General features: G+C 38.0%; 1 protein-coding gene across 14 annotated transcripts in view; it reads right to left on the bottom strand.

Moving 5' to 3' along the window:
• Positions 1-14,510, bottom strand: part of palld (palladin, cytoskeletal associated protein) — an 85,636-nt gene that overhangs the window by 40,375 nt on the left and 30,751 nt on the right. For 12 of the 14 annotated variants that reach the window (XM_077220705.1, XM_077220701.1, XM_077220699.1 and 9 more), the window contains 7 exons: positions 8,465-8,640; positions 6,407-6,473; positions 4,831-4,948; positions 4,286-4,354; positions 2,895-3,036; positions 1,376-1,399; positions 153-272 (listed from right to left, as the gene is read on the bottom strand). In XM_077220705.1, coding sequence (XP_077076820.1) covers positions 153-272; positions 1,376-1,399; positions 2,895-3,036; positions 4,286-4,354; positions 4,831-4,948; positions 6,407-6,473; positions 8,465-8,640 — 716 coding nt within the window. Of the gene's footprint in view, positions 1-152; positions 273-1,375; positions 1,400-2,894; positions 3,037-4,285; positions 4,355-4,830; positions 4,949-6,250; positions 6,474-8,464; positions 8,641-14,510 lie in introns of all 14 variants that reach the window. The other 2 variants (XM_077220711.1, XM_077220708.1) reach the window with 2 other exon arrangements.

Genomic DNA, 14,510 nt, shown 5'->3' on the forward strand with positions numbered 1-14,510 from the left:
TGACTGTTTGATCACTGTTTTTCTTTCACAGGACATGTTTCTTTAAATTTTAACCTCCTTCTACCCCAATGTTTCACTAAAATATTTAAATATTTACATGGGCATGTACTTTGATCTCAGATATAGTCATTGTAAATACAGTGTAAACACACCTGGTGTGACAGTGAGTTGTGCAGTGCTGTTAACTGAGCCGTATTGGTTGGTTGCAGTGCAGCAGAATGAACCTCCGTCTTCAGGGAACGCCTCTGCAATTACCAACGTGCAGATTTCCTCTAAAGAAATAGATGTAATTAATTACATTGTGACACACGCATAAACTTAAGTTATTACAATGAATTTAACAACAGTCCGATAATTCAATACACAAGCTACTGCAACTGGCCAGTTTTACAACACAATCTATTGCAGTCAAACAATGCTATCTCCAGAAACATGAGAATCACATAAATATTGCTTGTAGTGAGGAAGGGATGTAGACTGGTATTAGACAATTAGATAGACAGGTGTGGTGAATCTAGACAGGTAATTGATGGTTACAGAGGTGATTCAATAGCAGAGAGACATCTGCTGCCGCAGACACAGGCTGTGTGTCTCATTCCTTTTCCTTGTTTCTTATGAGGTCATTCAGAAAATTGTGAATACTACTTTGGGCAATAGCAAGGGCCCTGATCCCTACACATTGGGACACTGATGACTCAATTACCTCAATTGGCTCATATTAAAATATAAATGGTATTTGTCAAACACAACAATGTATAACACTCATTAAATAATTGATTTGTTTAACAAACATATTCATTTTCGCTGTTAAAATGAATAAAACCATTATGAAATGTGCTCACTTCCCTTTTCTGATGACTTCACGACATTTCTGATAAGTGTATGGAGTGAGTGGCTGATATTCGCAGATTTTTATGCAATCTGGGAATTTCTATTGAGAAATTCCATTTTAAATGAGACAGGCCTAGAAATGAATGACTCCCCCAATCCCCCACCAAGCTGTGTATGTCCTAATAAACTAGTAAGAAGATTGAGACACACCCAAAGATAGAGGTGAGAGTTACTACTCTAAAAGCAAGAAGGTGAGCCATACTCATGTACAGAGAAAGTATGTGACTCATTAAAGGTTTAACCCCAGGTGCTGATATACTGTACATTCATGCCGTTCATTTGTTTTTCGGAGATTTTCGCACCATATTTAGGCCATATTGCATGCATAGCGATGGTGTCATGTCACAAACATAGAGCTTTCTGACAGGCTAAGAGAATTATCATCTTGATAAATCCATATATACACATGTATCTGAAGGAAAGTGTTTTATGAAGGAGTGAAAAGAGGGGAAAGTAGAAACAGGAGTAAATATAAAAGACTCACCGGGTTCTGCTGCAGATCTTGGCTCTGATGAAAGAGGGATATGGGAATTGAGAGAAAAAAACAAATCCACAACAAATCACTACATATCAGTACATCAATAAACCAAACACAGTTCCTTAAATAGTTTAAATAGTTACTCAAAAAAGAAACATTCTGTCAACATTTATTCGTTTTGTTCCATAAACCCAGATGACTTACTTTCTTCCCTGGAACACAAAAGGGGGAGTTTGAAGGACTATACAAGTCGCTCTGAGGGTTTCAAATATTAAAAATAATAAAGTACTATAAAAGTTGTCCAGTGGACCACTGGAGCACAGAAAAAATCAAGTCATATAAGGTGAGTAAATGATGACAGAATGACTCCATTCAAAGGTGCATTCAGTAGTTTGGTGTTAATTTAAAACGTTTTACACATTAATAAATAAATAGTGTTTTTGTGACGTGATCTGAATGGTGTATACTCAACATGAGATGAAGACGTGATGGTTTTCTATAAAAAAAAGTTATCACACCTGCAGTAGTACACAACATACACACACACACAACACGCGACAACAACATTAAAGGGGAATAGTAATAATAATTAAAACATTAAAAAGAATTCATAACAATGACTACATCTTACCATTTAAAATATTAATAGATACAGGTATAAATGATTTTTTGTAACGGTTGCTCTTACAAAGTGGGACTCTATAACGCTTCCCTGATAGCAGAAGTTGAAACATTGGAAATAAAACATGGCTTGAATCACTCAGTATTGTCTGTGCATTCTTAAGAACCAACAACTCATAAAATACTGTGCTTCATCTGCTTGCTCTGAGACACAATTTATTATGTACGAAAAAGGGCTACAGTAGCCTCCCCAGCTGCTTCCAGAAACGTCCATTTTTATTATTAATACTTTGCGCCAGTTTCCCAGGAAGTGACAGTTTTTTTCCTCTTGAACACATCGGATGGAATGGGATGCGGTTTATGCGCATTGTTTTATGTAATATACCAAATTTTTACAAAAGTTAAGTTCACAACTTTGATTGCAACATAGCTACTGGCTGCTGCCTCTGTAGATACACTAGTAGGGCAGTGTTGTTTGATGATGCAAAGAGCGAAAATGTGACACTTATTATCAGGCTTTACCAGGGGAGACAATGCGTGAATCAGTACCTATACAGGCGAAGAAGCAGAAGAGGTCTAAGGCCAGAAGACAGACAGACAATGACAAATAATGTGCATAAACATCGGTACAGCATTCACAAAATGAAAAGAGAAAATACTGAATAGTGATGCCAAAGTTGCTTCTTTTTTGGTTGGATATAGACTGCTCGCTAATGCTCACCAGTATCTGTGTAATTTACATAAGAAACAGAGGTGATCATTCTGATCTATGTCGATTGATGGCAGTCAGCGTCTAAGACCATTGTGGTATCGATTCTTAGAGTACAAAAAGAATAGCGATACTAAAAATAGCAAACAACTACTGAATCTCCCTTTAAATGGTTGCCTGAGTAGTTCCTCTCACTCTTTTGCAGGATGCGGAAGTCGGGGGAGTCCTGGATCTCCCGGCCCTCTCGAAACCACTGGACCCGCAGAGGAAGACTACCTCTCACCCGGCATTCCAGAACCACCACCTGACCTTCAGATGCCTGCGCGTCCTGCAACATCTACAGAACAAGAGAAACACAGCTAAACACTGGAAAAACAAACTGAGAGATAACACAGAGGAAGAGGGCAGACTGATGAATGGAAAAACTGAAGTGACAGATGAAAAGGTGTAAAACCAATAATTCAGCTCTTTCTTCAGCACCTCTTTCATTCCCATGTACTGTATATACGCTTTCAGGCTGATGACATAACTGACATAGAGGTAAGAAGCTTTCAGCAACCCATAAAAGTAAAAAGGCGGAGAGTAGTTTGTTTATACATGTGTGTGAGAGTTGCTTTCTGTTTGTTGTGTGTTCACTCACTCTGAAGCTTTATGTATGTGTGTGTAGCATGCTTGTGGTTACACGTGACGTGTTATAGGTTTATTTAAAAGTCAAGTCAAGAAGTACGTCAGTATAATCCAGCCATTTCATTTGTGTGCCTGTTTGTTTAGGACTGTGATGATGACGATTCAAAACTATGTATTATAAAAAGGCACATCCTCTCATTAGGAAGATTAAAGTCTCTCGGAATAAAGATGGAGTGGGATGATGGGGGTCTAAAAAAACAAACTTTTATCTTTAAGGAGGTGGAAAATAATTTTGCACATTGAGAAAACAGCATTTGGCATTGAAGTCTGAAACTCTGCCTAGGCCTGCTCAGAGCACTCAATCACATGAGTCACAAATAACACACACACACACACACACACACACACACACACACTGAGAGAAAGATAGAGTGAAGAGGCCTGGAATAATTTGGGAAAGGTCATACCCTGATTAATTCACCCATTTCTCAAACTTTTGCATGCAAATTCAGCTAGAGATATATATGTGTGTGTGGGGGGGACACACACTACATTATGGGGATATTTTGTACCCCTACATTATGGGGACAAAATGTCCCCACAAAGATAACAATATCCGAAATCCTTGTCAATGTGAAAACATTTTTGGTCCCTTGAGGAAAACAGCTTATAAATCATACTAAGTGATGTTTTTTTGAAAATTTTAAAATGCAGGAAGTTTTCTGTGATGGGTAGGTTTATGGGTTTAGAAAAGTCCCCGTAAAACATGTAAACACAACGTGTGTGTGTGTGTGTGTGTGTGTGTGTGTGTGTGTGTGTGTGTGTGTGTGTGTGTGTGTGTGTGTGTGTGTGTGTGTGTGTGTGTGTGTGTGTGTGTGTGTGTGTGTGTGTGTGTGTGTGTGTGTGTGTGTGTGTGTGTGTGTGTGTGTGTGTGTGTGTGTGTGTGGTCATGTCATTACCTTAGTGAAGCTAGGGGGCGCTTTGACAAGAGCATCACTGGCATAAACTGAGGAAACTGGACTCTGGACCTGAGGGAGAGAGAGACAATAAGTGTGGTTATGATGGATCTTTCCAGAGAGTGTGAGTTTTTTATAAGTCCATCTGCTGTTGTCATTCCTAATGAGTCTTCCAGATATATTTCTCTGTCATTGCAGTAGATAGCAGTCAGTGAAAGTTTCCATAGAAGTTAGCTAAATCAGACAAATCTGTCGTGATGACTTTTAATGTCCCCGAAAACCTCCGTAGCCACCTGTTAGCAACCATTTTTTCAAGACACATAAAAGCTTGGACAAATTAATGAGTGGGGGGGGGGGTATAACTGACATTTTTTATTGTAGACTTAAAACGTGAAAACATCTTGAGCTTATGTTAACCACAGACCTTATTTCAGGCATTTAACCAAAAACCCATTCAAAAAGCTCATTGACTTTGGGACAATGGAACTTGCAGCACTTTTTAACAGTTTCAGCCAAAAATTGTGAGTGTGTGTGTGTGTATTTCTTACTCTCTGTGGTGTAGCAGAAAGAGGCTGGACTAGCGTGGAGCGGTGAGGTTGGCTCTCTGAGCTCTTTGGTGATGATGTGTGAATCGTCAAGGAAACTGAGCTAGTTTTCTTCTGTGCCCTGAGAGAACATATCAGCAACACTAAAACAAACCTCATTCAGACCTGAGAGAACATATCAGCAACACTAAAACAAAGTCATCATTTAAAAAAACATTTAGATATAAAGTAAAGGACACCTCTTACATCTTGCAATATTCACGCTTTGAGTCATCCTGGCTGAAAGTTGAAGACATTTTCTAAAGCTATGACAAGCAAATCAATCTTTTTGCTCCATCATAGTCTATTAAAATTTCTTCACATAAAGTTACAGTTCATTATATGTGACCCAGTTAAAGAGGTACCGGAATTTCGGAGCAAAAATACCCAAACAGCTGGGTTGTATTTGCCTCAGAATAGGTCAGTGGTCAGAATTTGTTCCAGTGTTGGTCAGAGTTATTATAGGTAACTAAAACTAAAACCATAAAAAAACATTTTAGTTACTTTAAATAAAATAACTGTTAACTATAATAAAAAAATATATAAATAACTTAAACGTATCTTATTTCAGCTACATGCCAAGGAAACATTTCTCATTTCCTTTGAGCTTAACTTGATGTACTAAAGACTGATTTACTAAAATAACTAAAATGACAACTGAATAAAAACTATACAGACATATTACAAAAACTACTAAAAAGTGACAAAAACACAACAGAAGTTTAAAACTTTAACTAAAATGAATACAAAATAATTATATTATAATAAAAACTATAATAGTATTTCAATGATTCTTAAATAACACTGGTGCTGGTGAATAGATGTCTACCATGAGAATGATATCCTATTTGACCAATCTAATGCTATATCCACATCTAATCAGCCTTTACGGGTTCATTTAAAGTCTAACATTGTTTGTCTGACTTTCAGAACATTAGGTTTCCAATAGCAAATATATAGAATGTAAAATGTAAGCTAAGCAAAGTTAACAGAAAAATTGCTCTCTAACACGCACAAACTTACACACACAGTGAAGTAATATCCACTCCACACAGTATGAATTTTCACTAAGCAGTTTGCACCTTATAAATGACTTTGGAGCCAATGAGAGCGTAATCCCAAATGGCTGCGATGATGTCAGAGGGAACCAGAGCCAAGCGCTTAATAATTTGTGTAAACAGAAGGGGAAGACTGAGAGGCCAGCAGAGGCAAGAGAGGACAGGAAGAGAAATGAGCAGATGAGTTCAGAGGTGACTGAAGAGAGTTCAAGCAATGTCACAAATAAGGTTAGACAACACGATCCCTAAATTCTTGATTGATGGATTATTGGCAGTTTAACAGCCTTGGCTATTATTTAAGGTCAGTTTAAATCCAAAGAACCTACCATGTTCTTCGCGGTGGAGTAATATGAACCTTTATGTCACTGGGTGAATTAGGGGCTATTAGATAATACATAGTCAGGGACAGTAAAGCTGTCAGCTGAGGTCTGAGTCAAAGGGTTGAAGGTCATGCATGGAAGAACATGCTGAAACACACATACTGTGGCATGGCTCCAGACCTAGACTTCGACACGGATCCTTCACCTTCTGAGTCTGAGGAGGAAACACCTTTATAGAGAGAAATACAATAAGAAAATGAAGAAAAAAAAATAAAAAAGAATTGCAATTCCTGGTCTGAAACATGTTCGGCTGCAGGCTGGCTTCCTTTTACTGAATGATATTAATCCACAATTTGACTTTGTGATGCAGCCTGAAATCAAACCACACCATGTTCTGGCCAGAGGAGAACTGGCCCCCTGACTGAGCCTGGTTTCTCCCAAGGTTTTCTACTCTATTTCTGTCACCGATGGAGTTTCCTTGCAACTGTTGCCTCTTAGTTCAGGACACTTAGGGCCAGATTTACTAAACAGAGCAAATTAACGTCTGGTTTAAGACATGCTTTTTTGGGCTTTAAATAATGCTGCAAATACCAGTACATTAACTTCTGCAAACCTTAGTAAATCACCTTGCATTATTCATTTAAATACTCTCCTCCCATAAATTTTGCATCTGAAATTTAAACTCCTACAGATGCATATGCAATAAGGTCAGCTGCAAAAATAACCCTGTCCACGCCTTTTCAGCGCTAATTTTTCAGCACGTGTCTTTGGAAAATCCCGACAGTAGTTTTTTAACGCCAAAAAGAGGGTTTGTGTTGGCGAAAATCTGGTAAATCTGGCTTTAAATATTCAGCAATATTATTGATTTGACCGCACTGACACTATCAGATGAGAACTGAACTGAACTGCGCTGGATGATGGCGTCAATGATTTCTGCAGACCTTCTTTATAGTTGAATTAAACTCATTACATAATTGATGAAAATTACACAGTTATTGAACTGAACTGAACCAACATACTGAATACTGAAACTTTGAATTCAGAATTGAATTCTGTTTGCATCATTGAATCATTTTCCTGTTATCACTGTAAAGCTGCTTTGAAACAATCGCATTGTATGAAGCACTATATAAATAAAGGTGACTTGACTACTGTTAAAGTACAGAGTACCTCAGCAATTTGTGTTGGCAAAATACAGTCATTTCAATAAGAACCCATGAGAACGGGAGTTTCATGTAAGGGTGAATAAGTTCCCCCGCAGATTTTGCTTGTGTTTGAGTTGGTTACGTAAATTATGAGCGTTGACCAACAGAGAGCTACTTGTATTAAAAAATTACTTCTGTGTGACCTATAAATTATTAATGGTTTATTGGCCTTCAAAGACAAACAGCCTAATAGCCTTGGGTATTATTTATTTACTTTTCATACTCAAACAACCTGCCGTGTGCTTTTGGTGGAGTAATATGAACTTTTATGGCACTGGGTGAATAAGGGGCTATTAGATAATACACAGTCAGGACCGGTTAACCTATCAGCTGAGGTCTGAGGTCAAAGGGTTAAAGGCCATGTGAGGACAAACATGAACACACATACTGTCACATCTAATGTGATAATGTGAAATTGTATGAATGTGAAATGTGGGCAATTATTCAAATACAATTTTTCCAGTTCAAAATAAAAAACAAATTGTTTTAGACTATCAGGCATTAAATCTTGAATTAAAACCTGTTAAAAGATTGAAGTATAAACTTAATTAAAAGGACAGTTCACCCAAATATGAAAATTCTCTCATTCATATCATTTAGTCAACAAGTTGTTCCAAACCTGTATGAATTTCTCTAACTGAGTTTCCTGTATAAACACAAAAGAAGATATTTTGAAGAATGTTGGTAACCAAACAGTTGATGGGCCCCATTGACTTCCATAGTATTTTAAAACTATTTTTTCGACACTATTTAAGTCAATGGGGTCCATCAACTGCTACCAACATTCTTCAAAATATCTTCTTTTGTGTTCGGCAGAGAAATTCATACAGGTTTGGAACAACATGAGGGTAAGTAAATGATGACAGAACTATGCCTTTAAAAATGGTTAGTCCTATGTTTATAACATACAAAAGAAAAGAAGATTTTCAAGTAAATGTATATTTTTTAAAGGATTTTTACATATTTTATTAGTACTGATCAATAAAATAATTTTGCGATGTATCTGGGAGCTCACCTTCAATATAAACCTCTGCAGAGGTGTTGTCTGCTCCCAGTGCGTTGGAAGCTACGCAGGTGTACCTGCCGGTGTCGTCTTCAAATGCTTCGGTTATCACTAGAATGTGCAGGTCACCATCACGACAGATCTGAATATCAGGGCAGTGGTGCAGCTCCCGCCCCTCACAAAACCACCTGACCAATTAAAAAAGAGAGAACAGCATGTCAGTCAAAGGGTGTAGCCAATTACAGAGCTATAATATTGCCTAATTAAATCCGATTAAGCTCTGGTCAAAGCAATCATTGATTTCTCTCTCAAATAATACAAACACTGAAAAAAAATGGAAACTGTGAACTATTAATCCAACAATCAAATCTGTAACAGTACTAAGTAGCATGGTTATACTGGATGTCTTTTGTAAGAGTGTGATTTATGTGTGAGAAATTGGCTAAATAATTGTAAGAACAACTGAGGTCATGTTTACAGTAAATCCACTGTCCGCTTAGTTGACTGCAATCAATTTTCTCTTACAGTCTGTTTGTGTGTGTGTGTGTGTGTGTGTGTGTGTGTGTGTGTGTGTGTGTGTGTGTGTGTGTGTGTGTGTGTGTGTGTGTGTGTGTGTGTGTGTGTGTGTGTGTGTGTGTGTGTGTGTGTGTGTGTGTGTGCGTGTGTTCTGGTATCACTAATCCCCGCCAATGCTCTCATCTCAGGCTGAGTCAGCTCTAAAGAGACTGAGAACAGATTTCCCTGATTAGAAAGAGATTTCCCAACTCATCAACACTGAACCAGATGATTTGCTCTTTTATCGAAACCTAAAGTCACCATGAAATCAAAATGGACAAATCTTTTTTTAATGGAATATTGCATTATAAATTATTTATTTATTTATCCGTGCACATCTTTTTAAAAAAAAGAAGATCTCTTTTCTACTATGATGGCTTGTTTTTGGTGTGAGGACGGGACAGCCTCTCACACATGAGATTACAGCAGCAAACTACAACGATTCAATGATCCAATCAATTCCTGCCCTGCCCTCGGATATACATCACAATAGGGAAGAAAAGACTATCGCTACTTCCTATTCATGCTGACTTTAAGTACGGTGTTGGCAGTCAAACTGGGGTTTGTGTATGTCTTTAAGGTGAAGTATGGAATGTTTAAAAAAGTATGTAAAGTACAGTATGTAATTGCTGTGCTGCAAATGGCACCAAAAACAATTAGATTGTTTTCAAACAGGTTTTCAGCTGCCATTAGTTGGCCAAACAGATACCACCGCCCTCAACTCATGTCATTAGTTAAGCTAGTGTTGCAGTGTCAGACGGGATGCTAAATGAAAATCAGCCTACAAATGGCACATTCTGATTGGTAGCATATATTTATTCTTTTCATTCCTCAGCGCCGCCACGTGTCTTCTTTTTGAATGAAAGAACACATTATTTGCAAATGCATTTTCAAAAACTGTTTTGGTTTGGGCCAGTACTGCATTAACAATAAAAAGAGGTATAGGGGGCAGAGAAGATATGCTAAGCATGGTATGATAATATTAAAATAGTTTACAAATACAAAATATATTATCATTACATTTTTTCCATATTAAACATTTCTTATTTGTGCTGTTAAAGTCTTTTAATTATAAAGGTAATGCTTAAAATGAATGAAAAACACTGAGCAGATTCTCTAAAATAGCTGTAGTTAAATCAGTGTGTCTGACAGGTTTTGCTGCTTAGTCATGATATCGGCTGATTCTCAGACTGGGAGGAATGTTTAGATTGATGTGTGTGCACAACTGGAATATGACACATCAAACACTCACACACTTAAAGCGGGGACACCGCACTTCATCGTGACACAAGGGTCTGGGAATCATAAAGTCTATACAGGGAAAGTCCTTTACTCACCACACACACACCAAATGCAATTTCTGTTTCTATAAATCAGTTATTTGAGATAATGAGTCAGTATGTGGTCTAAGGCCCTGAGGCATGAATATGAAGACTAGTATACGTAAGTGTATGTTACGGGAAGCACTGACACACGCACAAACACACACACACACACACACACACACACACACACACACACACACACACACACACACACACACACACACACACACACACACACACACACACACACACACACACACACACACACACACACACACACACACACACACACACACACTGTCTGGGTCACTATACATCATACTGCGCAATTTTTTCAAGTTTTCTTTGTACACTAAGTGTCTCAGACCACTTTTATATCTATAACACTCCACACACACACACCACACACACACACACACACACACACACACACACACACACACACAGACAAACACACTGTCCGGGTCACTATACATCATACTGCGCAATTCTTTCAAGTTTTCTTTGTACACTAAGTGTCTCAGACCACTTTTATATATATAACACGCCACACACACCACGCACACACACACACACACACACACACACACACACACACACACACACACACACACACACGCACACGCACACTTTAATGAGTCTAAAGTCGTCTGGAATGAGTCCTGGTTTAGGCGCACAGCTGTTCATTCAGCTCGTCTCCGGATCTTAAAATACTCAGAGACATCATTAAGACTTCTATAAAGAATCCCAAAATTCAGGAGCCTGCTGAGTCTGTTTCATTCCATCCTGGCAGTCGAAGGCTTTATCCATTTTCTGCTTCATTCTCATTACCAAATCAAGTACTGCTCAGATCTGCTACTTTTTGTCTCTGCATTTGACATCAGATCCCTAAACATGGCTTCTTTCTCCAAGGCTATAAAAATGAAGGATGTCTGTAACATTACAACTGCAATGTCTATTCTGTGTACTCTTGTGAAAACTGTTGGAGTCACTTTTAAACACCTTTGTGAATCCTGGAAAGATTCCAAGACATTCCCAGGTTTGGCGGCTCAGTTTCACACCCCTCTGCCGTTCATGGCTCGGACAAAACCATCCAATTTATCACTCATGCTCTTTGACTTGTCAGTACACACTGAAAGAACAGATGAGCCAAGCGAGCATGCCGAGACATTAAATTATATCCATTGATTAAAATTGTATCAACTATGTTCAGAACTGATGGTTGAGTTAATGCCATCAGATGAAACACATTCAGGCAATGTTCAGTTCTCTATATTCATATTCTGTCTGTCTATCCACCTCTCTGCAGGCTCATGCAAGCCTAATACACTAATTTATCTCAGAGAGAGAGATTTTATGATGCCAGGACAGGTGTGTGTCTGATTCACCACAGCATCAAACTAGCTGCAGTCTTTGGTTCTGCAAGGGGGATTTTTCCCCTTAAGGATTATTGGTGGTCTATATTCAATTCCAAAACCACTTAATAAAACTAATTAAAGTCTTAGAAAATTGATGGCAGAAGATCATGTCTAAGGCTGGTGATTACATGTCTAGAAAGTATGTCTAACACCTACAGGTTTCAATCAATTTTACAATAATTATAATGAAGGAACGAGCATCGTAAATATGAATTTGGTCCACTTTAGACATTCTACTAACTTTACTTTGCAACTTACATGTCAACTAACTCTCATTAGAGTATTAGTTGATGATCTGCTTAAAATCTGGTAACACTTTATTTTGATGCTCCCCAACAGACATTCCACTGATTATATGTAACTTTGTTAATGTAGCAAATATGTAACAAGTCAACTTTATTTACTAACTTGAACCCTAACAGTCTACTAACAGTCTACTTATACTCTGAGTTAGTTGACATGTAGTTGCAAAGTTACTTAAAGTTAGCAGAATGTCTAAAGTGGGCCAACAAAATAAACCGTAACCTAAAAAAAGTTTTCTCATCCACACCGAAATGGCAGGCACAATAGCAGTATAAACATACATATCTAGTTCAATATGTGTCACATGACTATCACATCACATGCATCATCGTTTTCAAATACCTCAGTTTTCACAGTCCACACTACAATGCAAAAACGTTTTAAAATGTATCCACTTGGGAAAGCGTTTTCAAAAAGCTCCATCTTCCCTGGACAAAAACGTCGTCTGAGCATGGACAGAAGGCCAAAACAGAGAGAAAAATATGTGTTTTCAAATTAACATATATTAGTGTGGACAAGGCCTAAGATAAACTGCTTGTGTTTTTCCTCATCTTCAAGTGGCTCTGGATAAAAGTGGATAAAATGTAAACGTAAATGAGTGTGTCCCATGTGTTACGGGAGTAGGGCTTATGACAGGACACAAGAGTGAACAGAGGCTCGGGTCATCTACGTCCAACAGCTGGAATATGTCACATAAATCACAGAAACAGGGAGACATGTTGTGTTTATTATGTGGTGAAATCAGTCTACTCTCATTCTAAGACATTCTGCTTGTGAGACATCACTGTCATTGAGGTCAGGAAGCGGAGTGAAATGTGCATTAGCTTGAGTCTGTGTGATCACATTCAGATGGAGGAGCTTCTAATTGCTCGAAAAAAGCAGCATGTCCATGTGGTTCAGATCCCACGTGAAGGCAAAAAGTGTTTGTCTGCTTTACCGCAACTACGGCAAAATTAAGCCCAGATATGGCATCAAGGGCATCTGTCGTCTTCACCCCTTCCCTCTCACAGTCTGCAGTTATTCCCTCATTTGTCTTCATTATTAATTCTGTCCTGTCTTTTCTCAAGTTACCACTCTGTAAGGATATTTCAAGAACTAAGGCTGGCTGTGACACTTTTAATGAACTGTAATGAACTTTTAATAACTTTCAGTCGAACCAACATGCATTGGCCTACACTGAAAAAAAAAAAGTTAGTTTCATCCCCATTCGCCCTCTTCCCAGCTGCATGGGATATAAATAATTATCATGGTTACATTGTTTGACCATTTACCTATTTTAGATTTTGTTGAAATTAAGTTCAATAATTTTTAAAAGGTAAATTTAGTTACAGTTTTTAAAATTCAGTGACGGCAACTCAACATTTTAAGTTCAGTCAAGACATTTATTTAAAATGACGGTCAAATATAGCAATAGTAAATAAATCACCACATTTTTTAAGCTAAACAAAATACTCCTGTTTTACAGCGTACAGAAATAAATCCAGGCTATTTTTCAGACAAAGACTGAATTGCCTAGTGCATGGATTCTAAACCTGCCTCAAAGACGTCCAATTAAATTTCTTACACCATCTAATAGAATCTTATCCACCCCTCGACAGAAAACCATACTCTTTTCTCCCAAATATGATCTGAAATAAAGGCCTCTCTACATTGCTTCATGGCTACTTCATTGTGGCTGTGTCAACATCCCGACCACAACTCACAGACACTATGGAGAAGCAGCTCATGAGGCGTCGGCTTCGGTGCCCTACAGGGAATTATCCCCATCATCATATGTTAAAGAGCAAAAGGAATGACAAATGTGCCATGTTTATTCAACTTTTTTTAATGGAAAACAGTTGATTGTCTTTTAAGGATCATGCTTTTAGGATGCTGTGGTTTAATTATAAGACATTTTTACAAATATCCTTAGACCTTCTTGTCGTTTTTAAATGTTCCTGTTGTTATATGGTAATGAGACCCACTGAAGCAGTTAGACCAGCTTAGCACTGTACTGCTGTCATCATCTGTTACAAAACAGACTAATCACAATAAACCATTAACTAACTGAGGAACAGTTTCAGAAAAACCATCCACGGGGGAAAACGCAGATTGTCACGGTAATGGAACTAAACAAACAATGTGTTTGCCATAAACACCTGAACATGTAACACAAGACATCCTGTTTAGGGATCCTAGTTTAGTTTTCCACTGGAGTTCTGCTGCATGCTTTACACTAATTAGATGTGGGTGGATTGGGTTTAACAGGGCTTACAGGCAGTGCTTGAGCTTGCTATGTTGGTATGTGTGTGTAAGTGAGAAACCCTGTTAGTTTCAATCTCCAGAAGTTGGAAAAAGCCTGCATCAACAAGCTGCAAAGAGGAAATGGCCCAAATCGGTTTGTTTATTAAACTGTTATATTTACACTGTTGCAATTAATGTACATTTTTCTCGCCAACATTAACATTTATGCACATG

The sequence above is a fragment of the Siphateles boraxobius genome, unplaced genomic scaffold (assembly GCF_051911475.1).
Source record: "Siphateles boraxobius isolate OS27281-9 unplaced genomic scaffold, OSU_SipBor_1 8, whole genome shotgun sequence".
Classification (NCBI taxonomy): domain Eukaryota; kingdom Metazoa; phylum Chordata; class Actinopteri; order Cypriniformes; family Leuciscidae; genus Siphateles; species Siphateles boraxobius.